Source organism: Siphateles boraxobius, unplaced genomic scaffold, assembly GCF_051911475.1.
Source record: "Siphateles boraxobius isolate OS27281-9 unplaced genomic scaffold, OSU_SipBor_1 130, whole genome shotgun sequence".
Classification (NCBI taxonomy): Eukaryota; Metazoa; Chordata; class Actinopteri; order Cypriniformes; family Leuciscidae; genus Siphateles; species Siphateles boraxobius.
The window spans coordinates 10,555,316-10,570,417 of NW_027508734.1; the positions used below are offsets into that span (position 1 = coordinate 10,555,316).

General features: G+C 39.9%; 1 protein-coding gene across 3 annotated transcripts; it reads left to right on the plus strand.

Annotated features, from left to right (window-relative positions):
- The first annotated feature begins 4,439 nt into the window (after window positions 1-4,439).
- nitr8 (novel immune-type receptor 8) lies at window positions 4,440-6,787 on the plus strand. 3 transcript variants are annotated; one of them, XM_077227259.1, is made up of 6 exons: window positions 4,440-4,543; window positions 4,724-5,074; window positions 5,210-5,563; window positions 5,914-6,030; window positions 6,120-6,169; window positions 6,414-6,787. In XM_077227259.1, the coding sequence occupies exons 1-6, from the start codon at window positions 4,513-4,515 to the stop codon at window positions 6,537-6,539; spliced, it is 1,029 nt and encodes a 342-aa protein (XP_077083374.1). In that variant the 5' UTR covers window positions 4,440-4,512; the 3' UTR covers window positions 6,540-6,787. The 3 variants fall into 3 exon arrangements, with proteins under 3 accessions (XP_077083374.1, XP_077083372.1, XP_077083375.1); XM_077227257.1 differs by having other exon boundaries at window positions 5,207-5,563; window positions 6,414-6,722; XM_077227260.1 differs by having other exon boundaries at window positions 5,207-5,563; window positions 6,133-6,169; window positions 6,414-6,722.
- The last annotated feature ends 8,315 nt before the right edge of the window (window positions 6,788-15,102 follow it).

Consider the following 15,102-nt stretch of genomic DNA (forward strand, 5'->3'; position numbering starts at 1 on the left):
TAGCCTTGCAAGGGTGGTACTATATACTATTACGCAAACAGCGTTGAGTGGCAAGAGAGAAAGCGAACAGACGCATCAAGTATAAACAAGGCTTTACGGAGCGAGAGCGCACAGAGATATGAGAGAGAGACAGAACAATTATAATATATACACATACAATATAGCATTATTTATTGTTTTAAAACTTTTATGATGGCAAGCAGTAAACGATTTATGGTGGAACAAGCTCTGGAACAATTACTGGAGAGTGACGAGGAGAAAGCTTTGCTTAGAAAATTCTAAGCATTCCTAAGAAAAATGCCTGGGACTATTTGTAAATAAAGTTAAAATTTCAGTTGTTCTTTAAACATTTTATTTAACAATTACACATGTATGTCAAGCAAAGGCTTTGACAAATATATTTTTTGTTCAAAAAATGTTCACTATTGTTGTGTGATGTGTGATTTTCAGAAATAAATGCCAAAAATCGAAATTCCGTTTTTGAAATTCTCTAGTTTATTGTACATTTTCACTCATACTTCCCTTATAAACATATTACATGCGTGCTTATGTTAGCTTAGGGTCTTCTGAATCCATAGATACCAAACACATAGTGTTCCATCTCCATTACATATAGTTTATAAACCCAAATGTAAAAATAGAGAAAACGGACCAAAAAGAGCAAAATGCCAAGTCAATCTTTTGTCTGCAATGCAGCAGATCTGAGTCCTGAGCTGTCTGAAGAATGACCACACCTGGGACCTCATTTATAAAACGTTGATCTTAGAGTGTGCATACACTAAAGTTTACGCCAATGGTCATATATATATATATATATATATATATATATATATATATATATATATATATATATATATATATATATATATATATAAATTTTTTTTTTAAACACATCTTGGACACAAAAAACTGCTGTATATCAGGATGTCACTCAACCTTGGGCTTGTTAGTCATGTATTTGCTTGCATGCATAAGCAGATTTGCCTGGAAGGAAATACACAAATACTAAAAGCCTCACACCATGATGTCAGTTTCTAAGCAGACGTACGCATTTTCTTTGTGGCAGAGTCAGAGTAGGGCCTACTGCAGGTATTTGGAAATATAAGCAATTCATACCGCTCGCCATTCTCAAGTACCCTAAAAGATTGGCTGGTGCTCTATAACTCTTTAACTATGTTAAAGGTATAGTTCACCCAAAAATTTAAATTTTGTTTTACTTGCACTCATGTTGTTCCTGTATGAGTTTCTTTCTTCTGTTGAACATAACTAAAGATATTTTAAAGAATGTTGGTAACTAGACAGTTGACGGCACCCATTGATTTCCAGTCATTTTTTTTCCTACTATGGAAGTCAATGGGTGCCATCAACTGTTCAGTTACCGGCATTCTTTCAAATTCTTTAGTGATCAACAGAAGAAAGAAACTCATACAGGTTTGGAACAGCTTGAGGGTCAGCAAGTAATGACAGCATTTTTGGATGAACAAACCTTTTAATGACATTAATTAGTGGGCGTTTACGAGGATTTCACATCTGGAAAAGAGGCGCAGGCACATTTTTTATGCGTAGGCTACGTTCGTTCTCTGAATCACAGGTACACACATTTGAGAAATGATCATAAGATCAAATGTAGGATGGTTTCTATGCAACATTTTTTAAATGATTCTTCAGGTGTTCGATTCAAACCCCTGAACAAGTAAGAAAGTAACCTTTAAAATGTCTCTGTCAGCAATGAGTCATTAGCACATTTATCAGTAATGATTTAATTTATTCAGAGAAGAAGATAAAACAAATGAATTAATTAATCAGAGAAACTGGGGGTTGTGAAATAATAAATAATATGAAATCAAAAATAAAAACTTTTAGCACCATAAATCATGAGCATCAAAGAAGAGGAGTTATTTTCTGTATAAGAAAAATATGCAAGTGAGACGTAATACAGAAGGGGGAGCCAATGAATGCATTTCCTGCAGCATCAGTAAGTGGAAGGAGTTGCTCAGAACAGACTGAGCTCTGCTGAGGTGAACATCAACAGAACAACTTATTCATTTGTTATTAATTCACATATAATCATCTGTTGTTAGTTAAATACAAAATGCACTGCAATGCAAAAGTATCATCATGATTCAGGAAACCCAAGGCTTTAAACTAATCTATTGATTAGTATAAAATGCATTTAAACATTAACCATTATAATTTATTCACAGATAAGTTATGCTTAAAGGGACACAATTGCATGTGTTGTTTGTATTTGAATGTTTGTGTATCAATGTTTAAATGTTCTCCAACCACAAGCTTGACCCTCCTTCACAGCTACAAAACCACACAGTCTACCCAGCAGTATTCTCACGAGACACCTCTCTTTCTTAACAAACGCCCCTCCTTCTCAACAGACTGCCTCTGTAATGGAAATAGCAGAATTAAACTTCACAAACAGCCTTAAATTATGTAATACAAACTGATTCATGTTGCTGCACACAGCTGTATTAACAACATTAATTGTGCACATTAACTGTCACTAATAACAGAACCTTACAGATAAATTGTATGTCACAATTTTAAAAGTAAAAGGTTTTCTATGTGTCTGGGAAAAAAATAAGTGAAATTTTGTTTTTGTATATTCGGCAGATGGAAAGCACTTTTAATAAGCATAGGCAATTATAATTCAAAGTTAAAGTAACAAGGCAAAAGTCTACCCTGAATACAGACACCAAAGCTATCAAGAAAAAGAAAGGCAGAATTTGATCAGTGGATTTCATGCACACCAATAAACCTACCACACGTTTAGAGGAACAAAACGACCTCCAGGCAGAAAAGAAATGTGAGAAGCTGTGCTGTTGTTTGTTGTTTGCAGAGGCTGCTGCTTGATGCAACATGCACTTGTGGTTTTGGACTTTGAGCCCACATTGCTCAGTTTGCAGCCAACCTGTAAGAACGAAAATAGAAAAGCGCAGTCAGAAAGCCCCCAGCACAGCTCACATTTCTGTGGTCAAAAGTTTCCATTTCCACAGTAAGTGCCAGTGTAAAAACTGTTACTTTCAGAAGTATGACAATTGTTCCCATGCCTCCAAGGTAGTCTCAACCATATATTGAACATCAACAAATGGTCTGTTTAAAAGTTAAAACATTTTACACAGAGGCACCAAAACATTGTGGATATATTCATTACCTAAACAAGGTGAATTGACTACCTGTGTCTGTGCTAACATAATAGAACATGCATAAATCCATAATTAACCCTAAAAAGCATCTAAATGTATCCCTTAAAATGCACTCCTTTGATTCTTTAAAAAAAATGTTTTATATAATTGTGAGAAGTATTATAGGGTCAAATGTTTCTTGCTAAGAACATATTAAATTAAAGTACTATCGTTTTGGAAGTAAAACACAAAAAGCAATCATTTGCTGTTTAGAGTGATTCACATGATCAAAGACAACTTGTGTGTATTGTTGTGGATACCCTGAATGTGAGATGAAAAGATTAAATCATGATAAAAATATAAGAAATTCATTTAGGGGCTGTACATACTCTTAAATTAGTTGATTATAAAAAAGCAACAACAATTGACTAATTTCAGTTGGCTATTTATAGTTTAATATCTTCCTAAAAAAATATAAAGTGCACAAATAAATCCTTTATAATAAACACCGTTTATATTACATAAAACAAAAAAGAATTGTCAAGTTGTATTTCATAGTGATTTTAAGGCCCACTGATGTGCATTGAGAGATGTAGTTCATATTGTTCCATTATGTTGGTCTATTTTAGGATATCGTTAGTGTGATTTGAATTTACAACATTACAGCTTCAGTCTTGATCTCACTTTCTGTTATTGAACAATACAATTGTGCTCATCAATGAATGGTAACTATTAAAGCACCATTTTTCTGAAGCCCTAAACCCAGTTGGCATGATTCAGCACCATGGACAAGGACACTCTCCACCTCTACTTATTGTGTAAATGTAATTAACAACTGTATCAAATTAAACATAAAATAAAAAGAGATTTAGATTTAGAAAACAACCCTGATTCAGCTCCGCTCAGCCCACACGAACATGCACAGGTCAAGCAACACCCCCTCACTAGAGCTGAAGGGCTTTTAAACACATTTAATTCAGTTTGTTTTTCCCCAGGGTCACTTCAGTTATCTTTAGCTTTACAATTGTAAAATAGCAACAGGAAAGTCACAGGGAAAATGTTTGAACATAGCCGTGGAATTAAAATGAAACAATCAAAACTTTTACTTTTTATAAAAAACTTAAAATTTACATTTAATTCTATAATACAAAACTATATTCATTGTTGGTGTTTATAAGAATAACCATTTCCTTTGCTCGTGAAAGTTCCACCTTACACCCAAAGTCTATAGCTGGGACAGCCAATGGAATTTGATTTTGTCATACGAGAATATTTGAGAATAACCAATCACGTCCATGATCAGTTTCCATTTGATTTAGTTACTTAGATTGTGCACCTTGCCATCTCTTATTCTTTGCTTGCAAATCAAAGCAACATGAGCACAGTTTTATTCTTCGCCTTTGTTTGTAAGTAAGATTATAAATCACTGAATATAATCATCTAATTAGGACTATTTATTTATTCATTTTAACTTTTATAATTTTTTATTCATTATCAGACATTTATACTAAGCAACTAAGATTCTGAAATTAACTTCTTTATCTTAAAGCATTGTATAACACATATTTACTACTTTTTGTATTCAGGTTGCATTGGGGCACAAAACATTGAGCAGCCAAAACGTTTGCAAACCTCTAAACTGGGTGATGTTGTCACTATTGAGTGCTACTTACCCAATACAGATTTTAACAATATGGTGTGGTACAAGCAGGGGATGGGAATGAAACTTCAAGCCATTTCAAAATCATACATTTACATGACGGATGTTGAATTTATTGATGGAAATACTGATGGCCGTTTTAACGTAACAATAGAAAAAGGAATTTATCATTTACATATTTATTTGACTAAAAAGGAAGATATAGCAACATACTTTTGTGGTGTGATAACAATGGGAGAACTGTATTTTGGACCTGGAACATTTTTGATGCTTCATGGTACGTTTTTGCCTTTAATACCAGAAACAGATTGACTTAAAATCTAAAGCTGATAATCATGCAAAAAGATTATAAGAGACTACAAGTTATAAAAGTACATTGCAATAAAATACTTTTGGTTTTGCTTTAAAGAAGAACACACTGCAACAACGGTACTTCAGGAGCCTATTTCAGATAAAGCTCACATTGGAAACGACATTACCCTGGTTTGTAGAGTCAAAACGGTAGATGAGAAATGTGCAGGAGGACATCATGCATACTGGTTCAGAGACGCTGCGGATGAATCTCATCCTGCCATCATTTACGCTGACGGAGATATGAAGAAACAGCATGAAGAGGGCTGTGAGGATGATTCTACAACACAGATCTGCATTTACACCCTCGCTAAGAGGAACCTCAGCCTTTCTGATGCTGGTACTTACTACTGTGCTGTACTCGCATGCGGCAAGATAGTGTTTGGAAATGGAACTCATCTGGAACTCATACCTGGTAAAGTGTTAAGCCTGACTTACAGCTAATATTTCCAATGTGTATCTAAATAATGATAGCATTTATAATGATTTAACATGCCAGTTCATTTTTTTAATGAATTTTGTAAAATTATGAATGTTTGTTGACTTACCATGTGCAGTACACTACTGTATCACTCATACAGTTTTTTATAATAATAATAAAAATCAGTAGAGATTTAGGGAATAAAAGCACAAGTAATACTGTGCCATTTGTTGGTCCAAGCTTAAATTTTCAAGTTATCAAAAACGACATCCAATAAGATTTTGTAACATATTTTGATTTTTAATATAAAGTCTGGTAAAACATAAATACATGTTTTCTTGCAGACAGCGAGGCGACAGCAACTCCATTGTTTCTTATACTGGTCTCGTCCAACATAATTTCTATGATAATAATGATCTTACTTGTGGCTGTGCGATGTAAGGACCAAGGCATATTATCAGGTATCATATTTAAATATGTTCAGACTAGTTTTGAATCAGATTCTTAGTTTTATTTGCAAGACTATAAAGCTGACATTCATACTTTTTAGCCTGTTTCAACAGATCTTGTGATCAAGAGACATCTGAAGGTACTCAGCAGGTAAATCCTCGCCACTTTATTTATTCACAATAAGTTTGATATGTTGATAATATATTTCAGAAGTTTTATGAACGATTTGAATACTTGTATATTTGGCAGATTTTTTCAGTTGTTTCTTGTCCATTTACTAACACTTTCAGTGTTCATTTCAGTGTTTAAATCAATTAAAGTTTAGCTACTTGAGTTCATTTTACTTAATAGAAAATATGTTTACAAATGGTTTGCAAAAATCTTGCTTTATCAGGTTGGAGATGGAGATGCCTTGACTTACACAGCTGTAAGTTTCAGCAGTAGATCACGGCCCTCTAGAGGAGCTAAACAACACAACGTTTCCCAGCATAATGAGGTCTACTCAAAAATCAGGTCCTAACAAAGGAAGACCTTTCCTGTTTTCTGTAGTGATCCAAAAGTGCAAATGCATAAAGTATGATGATTTAACAATATAACATTCAATAAAATCCAGTAGAGAAATTACAAAATAGTTGTTGTCTGAACTTGGCAATCATTGAGTCTGCTTCCTCCCTTGCTTAACCCCATTTTAAAATAAATTAAAAACTGAAAATATTTATTGTCATGTTTCAATACACCTTTTACTAATAAAATCACTTTTGCTTTTCATCTTTTTTTGTGCTTGTTGTTTTATTTTATATTTTAAATGAGACAAAAGTTCATGACCTAATGCTCCATGAAAGTCTATGTATACATGAAAAATAGGAATAAAATTCAGGCATTATATCACCTAAATGTTTTTCTCACTTTATGTATTTGTTTTTACAATAGGGCAATTTTTTTGCGCACAGCACAATGAACGTTGATTTCAAACTTTGAACTGAATTTACAAATAGACAGTAAAATAAGAACAAACAAATTAAAACCAGAAGCACAAATGAAATAGAATAAAGATACAAATAAAAGTGTTTTCAGGTAGGTCTAACTGTAGTGTTCAAGTATACTACAGAAATTTAATAAAGTAATCAAATGTAAAATAACGCTTGACGGTCTCGTGAAAATTAAAACCAGAAAAATCACTCACTGCTCTTGACTGAATAACTTTTGCGTCTTTATTTTTAAGTACTAATCTTTGTCTTTTGTTGTTTGATTAAAATTAATGCTACAGATAGGAGCAGGTGTATTAGGCTGCTGTCACTTTAAGAGTGAATGAACTGATCCAATATACTGATATAAGTGTGCGATGTACGTATGGATAGTGCAAATCTGATACTCGGTATCCTAAAAGTTTGGACGGGGGAGTGGAATTTTTCCTTCCCAAAAATCTAAAAGCCAAGCGAAGAAATGATGTGCGTGGATCAAGCAGTGTGGGAGACCCCATTCACAACTAAATGTCGACAGGATTAACAAAAACACCTATTGCTTGGAAATAATGACGGTTCTTTGTTCATTATGCATATATTTTAACGTAAAATAGGACGATTAAAGGGTCACTCCACCCATTTGCATTAAGATGTCCATTGTTAGACAACCAGTCATACTATTGAATGGTCGTGCAACATTCTTTCATTTTCCCCTGAGACGAGAGAAATCTACTATTTACCTTTTTCACTTCCTCCTACAATGACGCAAAAATCGTCATTTGACGTCATTGTAGGAGGAAGTGTAAAAAGGGGGGATTTCTGTATAGACTACAAACACAAATTCCCACCCTTTCAAACCCGCCCATAGGGGGTTGTGCCTAATGCGCTAACAGAGCTATCACAGATCAGTGGGTGGGACTTCACTTGCAGATACTGAAAGCAATATCAGCCATCTTGTTTATAAGCTAAGCTAACAAGCGCTGTGGATATAGGAAGTTACGACAATGACGGAAGAAACTAAACATGATATGGAATAGAGGATTTTGAAATTCTGCTGCTCGAATCCGCTGTTCGTGGCTATCTTTACGAGCCGCAATATAGTGAAGAGCAGCTGAGGCTGATGGAGGATCAGGAGGCGGCTGCCTGTCGCGGACGAGGAGCCCGGACTGGGTCGAGCTGAGGCGGGCTGCTGGTGCGTGTGCTCTCGCTGTGCGCTACGGACACAGATAGAGTCCGTCTGCTGCAGAGAATTTCAACGATCGCAATTTCTCCTGGACGAAATCTCTGAATCAGACGACCACACGGACGTTTGTGTTGTGATGTGAACCATCCTAGTTTCGCCTGACTGAACATCCAGGTATCATGCAATAATTCACCATATAGAAAGAAATACAAACGAGTAATTCACTAATGAGTTTGCCAATGTAACGGGGTTCGTTGTTGTGGGAAGAAGGAGGCTGGAACCGGCGAACATTTGAACGTTTTAATAGTAAAATAAACAAATACAAAACAAAAGTATAAGCCAGCTGGCCACACACAACAGAAACAAAACATAAAATCAGGCCTGTTCCTTTAGTGCTTCCGCTCCTCCGTGAGAGATATGAGACCGCTGCACAGGTGTCATTCATTATCACTCGCGTCGTCCTCTCACGTCCCTCGCCCTCGTCCTGCTCGCCACAGCCAACTAACTAGACGTTTTTTGTGAAATGAATTTCAAACTCATTTGGCAGCTAGCCTTCTTGTAGACGGAAGAGTGATTTCTCTGATGTTTGCGCTGTTCTGGATTAGTGGGAGTGGCTTGCGGAGCTGTGGCTTGCGGAGCTGCATTGTGGGAGTTGTTGTCTTACATACAAATGCGCCCCAAAGTTATTTTCTGTCTTTTCTCGGTCAAGAGGGCACCAAATTCAAAATTTCTTTTACATTTCGACTACATATATAACCCACTTTCAATAAAGATTAATGTTGAAATGGGTGGAGTGACCCTTTAAAGACAAGACGGAGGCTCACTGACATACTTTAAAATATATTTCAACATTTTGTTAATTGACAGCCTATTACCCCTGACTGAGTAACTTTAACCCAATCCGATCGCGGCTCTCCCGGTGTTAGTGTTATTCCACAAGATTTATGGATAAACTGTTTGATTTATAGTTATTAGATTATTTTCACATTTCACTTACCCTGCTGTGCACGAACATAGCTGGTCCTCAATTTGTGTGTTTCCCATATGATATGAATGCTTGCGCTGGGACTATATATAGGCTTTAGCTTTAATTTTTATGAAATTATTCTCTAATCGGTTGCATATTATGTCGTGGAAATATCCCTCAAATGTATACTTCAGACGGGCTCAGTCTTATCTCTGCCTTCACTTAACAGATCTAATGCCTCGTATCAGGGTTCGGAAGCACGCGCTACGGTTTCTTCCAGCCCGATACAGGCACCAACACTACACCTATCCAGTTCCGAGGCACTGGATGTTGTTAGTGTTTATGCACGTGATACTGAGGATTCGCCACCTCAGTCTCATGCTTTTGAGGAACTCGTTGAGGTTGTAACGAGAGCAGTCGAAAGATTACACATCGATTGGCCGGCAGATAAGCAGGACGTTCGTTCAAAAAGCAAACTAGACGAACGCTTCCTGCCCTCTCGTTCACAATCTCAATGCCTGAGCCTTCCGTTTTTTCCCGATCTCCAAACTGAGGTGTCGAGATCATGGAAGAAACCTGTGTCATATAGAATGTGAAGTGCACAATCATTACACTACTCTTCTATTTCACAATATAACGAGCACGGATATGGGGAGATGCCGAAAGTGGAAGAGACGCTCGCGAACTATCTCTCCCCTGAATCTGCATCTTCCCTTAAAGCCCCAGTATTACCCACCAAGCCAGTTAGAGTAACTTCAGCTTTGGTGGGTAAAGCTTATTCAGTGGCTGGTCAGGCTCAATCTGAGCAATATTAAAGAAAAGGAGAAAACATATTTTATGGATGTTCCTATCTCTATATCTGGCCTCTTCGGCGACGCAGTGAACATGGTCACCGAGAGGTTTCAGGAATCAGCCATACAAGCGGCTGCCTTCCAAAAACTTCTCCCTCGCCGGACTTATGTCTCCGGGGTTGCTGAGCGGGAGCAGCCATAGTAATTGTACCTCCCTCCAGCAGGGTCACCGGGTTTTACAGCCGGTATTTCATTGCTCAAAGAAGGATGGGGGGTTGCGTCCCATTTTGGATTTAAGAGTTCTGTATGTTTCCATCATGTAACTAAAACTCGTTGAAAATATTGAGACAAATCGTGCCACAGATTAGATCCGAGGACTGGTTTGTTGCGAAAGTTCTCAAGGACGCATACTTCCACTTTTCCATCCTTCCATATCACAGGAAGTTCCTGGGGTTTGCTTTGGGGGCAAAGCATACAGAGTTCTTCCGTTCGACCTAGCACTATGACCTCGCACTTTCAAGAAATGCGTAGATGCAGTTCTGGTGCCACTGCTTCCTCAGGGTATTCACATCATGAACTACATCGACGATTGGTCGATTCTAGCTCAGTCGCATCTGTTAGCGGTTCAGCATCGAGGTGTCGTTCTCACCCACATGAAAGAGCTGGGGTTACGGCTAAAGGCCAAGAAGAGTGTGCATTCTCCATTACAGAGAACCACTTTTCTAGGGGTAGTGTGGAATTCTATGTCGATGCGGGCGTGCCTGTCTCCGGCACGCATAGAGTCCATTCTGTCAGCTGTAAAAAGAATAAAGCTAGGCCAGTCACTCACTGTGAAACAGTTTCAAAGATGATGGCAGCAGCGTCCAACGTGATACCTTTTGGCCTGCTGTACGTGAGACCCTTGCAGTGGTGGCTCAGGACCAAAGGGTTTTCCCAGAGGGGCAACCCCTTTCGCATGATCTGGGTTACGCGGCGATGCCTATGTGCCCTGGTTATGTTGAAGAAACCTTGGTTCCTGTTCCAGGTCCCCGTTTTGAGAGCTTCTTGTCGTCGCAGGATGCTAACGACAGATGCCTCCCTCACGGGCTGTGGGAGAGATCCTGGAAGGACGCTCAGTTCAGGGTAAGGGTTTTCCCCGAGGGGCAACCCCTTTCGTATGATCAGGGTTACGTGGGGATGCCTACGTGCCCTGGTTATGTGGAAGAAACCTTGGTTCCTGTCCCAGGTCCCCATGTTGAGAGCTTCTTGTCGTCGTAGGATGCTAACGACAGATACCTCCCTCACGGGCTGGGGAGCGATCCTGGAAGGATGCTCAACTTAGGGTCTATGGGGTCTACCAGACCTCAGGGGCCACCATGTGTGGGTCCACACAGACCGCACATCGGTGGTCACCTATATAAATCATCAAGGAGCAGACATCCGGTCGAGACAGGGGCTGAGGCCCAGGTATTAGATGTTCCACCCCGAGGTGGTGGAGCAGATATTGAGGGAGTTCGGCCAGGCTCAAGTGGACCTGTTTGCGTCTCAAGAGATGTCTCACTGTCCACTCTGGTTCTTCCTCACGCATCCAGCTCCTCTGACGTCTGAGATGCGGCATGCTGGTCCTCACCTCACACATTCGTCAGGTTTTATTCTCTGGACTTGGACTCCACACCAAAGTCCTGAGTGCTCTCGTCCTAGTGCTCTCGTCCTAGTGCTGCTTGCCCTGATTTCACACGGGACAGGCACTTCTCACTATGGTGGTGTTGGTATAGACGTTCCCTTAGCGTCAATCAACGCAAGTTCCCTTGAAAGGGAACGCCTCGGTTACGACTGTACCCTCGGTTCCCTGAAGAGGGAACGAGACGTTGCATCACCTGCCATATCTCCTACGTGCCTGTAAGCGACTTGTTCAGACCTTACCAAGCTGGCACGGCTGGGTTTGAACAGGCTTATATAGTTTCCTGGTTCATGACGTCACCCGCCTCTGACGTCCCGTCACACCATTGGACTGATTTAACATGTGCTTCAATACATCATCACGCAAAGCGTTCCCTTAGCGTCAATCGACGCAACGTCTCGTTCCCTCTTCAGGGATCCGAGGTTAGTCGTAACCGGGGCGTTTTTGCCTGTAGTGTCTCCCCTTAAGACATTATTTTCACCTTTTTTTGCATATTTTTTCTTAAACAAACACATCCCTTCGCTTCAGAAGGCCTTTATAAGAACTACCCTAATGTAAAATCTTTGGTGTGCTGTCCATCAGGGCATAATTGTGGCAATTGTGACGTAAAATTAAGATGTATTCTGATATGACTGTTCAGACGGAGGTTGCATTGCAAAACATCAGACCTATCTCTGATTTAGGACCACTTAATGAGTTCACCCTGACATATAATCAGATATAAAAAAGTATGCATATTTACCGAGCTGTCCGAGGGGAGGCTACAAGTTTGGAATTTGGTCCAAACCCAGAGTAATCCCCCATCCCTTGTTGAGATAGGAAAACTTTAAGAGTGATGAGTTGGGGTTGTGGAGGGATGCTGGAAAACGTCTCGGTTACGAATGTAACCCTTGTTCCCTGAGTAGGGAATGGAGACGTTCCGTCGTGACGAAGAATGGGGTTTCGCTTAGAAACCCTATCACCTTCGAGTATTACAAAACGAGCCAATGGCAAAGAAATGCCATGGGTCTGCGGATTTTGCATAGCATAACTCCGCCCCACCTCGTGGGTATATAAGGAAGGACGCTGGCAACATGCAGATATGTTACTTGCTGAGGAGCCGAGACTGAACTCAGGCGTTTCCAGCAGTACAGTGGAAGTGGCGGGGAGACGGAACATCAGGGGTGACTAGGTGGCTTGCCAAGGGAAAGACTAATGCTCAGAGAGGCTTACAGTGGAAATACACACGTGGGGGTCGCCCAGAGGGGGAACCATGCACATGGAGGCACCTAGCCAATGCGAAAGCTGCCGCAGGCAAAGACTCTGGTGGTGATATCAGCAATGCTGGAGGAACTCATGGCTTGTCGGGGAAGCTGATACAGAGGAAATATCGCACATATCCAGTCCGTGGAGTGGAATGGCGAGCAAGCGAAGACACCTGGGCAGATCCAGTTACCGGCTAGTTGAAGCGAGTACACGAGAGGATACTGGCTCAACTCAGAGATTGTGGAATCTTGCAAATGTGTTTGGTGTCGCCCAGGCTGAGGCTCTGCAGATGTCTGTTAGTGAGGTGCAATGCGCTAGAGCCCAAGAGGACCCCAAAAACCAATCATCAGCCTTGAGCGCTCGGGACATGGCGGAAGGTTCCACACAAGCCCAATACTTGCGGCGGCCTGGGAAAGCATAGCTGTCAACTCTGGATCAGACTCGGTAATGCTGGCACACCCGAAGGTGGTGGCACAGCCAAATCTTCATCCCCAGAGGACTCCAGCTCATCTTGTGATGTGGCGATGGACATGATTTAATCTGCCGGGGCACAGAATGAGATGCTGGGCCCGCCGGCGTCCTCTGATCGCGACTGGTCAGCGAACTCATCCGGAAACCTCACGGGTTGCAATGTGAAAGAGGGGGGTGTGGACCGAGGACAATTCGTCTTTTTTTTCAACACCAGCTGCCTCAGGTCACCCTGGCCACCAGCCAAAGTATTCCCTACCGTGGAGAGAATACATCAGGGTGTGGATGAGGGCACTATCGCTCTAGTGAGGTCATCGAGTCTCGATCATATCATTGCAATGGTCATGCTCACGGAGTGAGAGCATGACGCATCCACAAACGCCAGACAACGCTCGTGCCAATCAGCTGAATCAATCAGACTATCGCACCCAGAAATACATGGGCTGAACGTCTTTAAAAAGACGTGCCACGTGTAAGCTCTTTTTGTGAGAGGAAAGCTCGCAGCAGTGCTGAAGCACCCAGGTAGAAACACACACTCTGTTGCAGACCACTGCACAGATCAGCAGGCAGGATGGTGAAACTCGCTGGAACACGCTGTCACACCAACACCGACTGGAAGCTGCTCTTCTAGAAGATTTTTGAAGATAGTCAGAGAATAGGAGTGAACAGGACCTCTATTCTCCGAAGCAAAAACATATCTGCATGTTGCCAGCGTCCTTCTTTATATACCCACGAGGTGGGGCAGAGTTACGGCATCCAAAATCCACAGACCCATGGCATTTCTTTGCCATTGGGTCATTTTGTAATACTCGAAGTTGATAGGCTTTCTAAGCGAAACCCCATTCGTCGTCGCAACGTAACTCGTAACCTGTTGTGGGATAGAGGTAGGTTGGGAATATACCCTCTCTCATGCTTTTTGGGTTGATTTATCTGAACGTTCTCCTGAACTTTTTAATGTCTGTATTTCCTTTGAACTATATATATTTTATGAGGTGTAAGGTTTTGTAGCCTCACCACAAAGTTAAAGCAAACGTACTTTCACACACTAATGACCGCCCTTCTTCAGATGAAAGGTGATAAGGTGGTCTATAAAAGGCACTGCTCAAAGCCTCAGAGCTCTGATCATATGGTCTAGTGCGACGCTATCTAGTTGAAACTCTTCATACGCAACATGTGTAAGTTCATTTCCTTTTGAATTTATATCACATTGTCAGTAATTGAGTATTGTATGCATATTTATTTAAACAGGCCCACTCATGGTTTTTCTCTGTAGGTGAACCATTTGTAGTAAAATGTGACTCAAGCTTTTATAATATACAAGAACATAATTACTTCATTCTTAGTATTGAAAGACCAACAGAACACGTACATTATCAATGTACACGGAGTAACCAAACCAATTGTGGATTAAGACTTATTTTAAAAGGTAAGAACTACTGCAGTGATTACTACTAAAATTGCATATAAAGTTTTTTTGTATGAAGCGTATTAAGCGAAAAGAAAAGACATGTACTGTACTAGATAGGATAATATGTCCAAAGCATGTCCACCATGCAACACACATTAAAAAGTACTTTGCACATAAGTTCTATATTTTTTAAAGTGATGTTATTTTTCAAAAATCGCTTATTTTCAGACTTTGCTTTGATATAATAATAATAATGATATTCAACTTTGTTTTAATATTCACTTGTTTTGGGGCATTATTTGTTTCTTGTAAATTATTCAAATGCTAGCATTTTTTTCACCATTTACCTGACCAAAATGTTTCCTGCATGTTTTAGAAAATCAAGCTCAAAACTGGTCT

What these genes read in the sequence shown, in the direction of transcription:
- nitr8 (XM_077227257.1), top strand. Translation starts at nt 4,513, where the DNA reads ATGAGCACAGTTTTATTCTTCGCCTTTGTTT. An exon ending in AACATTTTTGATGCTTCATG is followed by an intron (nt 5,075 to 5,206) that starts GTACGTTTTTGC and finishes TTTGCTTTAAAG; the next exon opens with AAGAACACACTGCAACAACG. An exon ending in TCATCTGGAACTCATACCTG is followed by an intron (nt 5,564 to 5,913) that starts GTAAAGTGTTAA and finishes GTTTTCTTGCAG; the next exon opens with ACAGCGAGGCGACAGCAACT.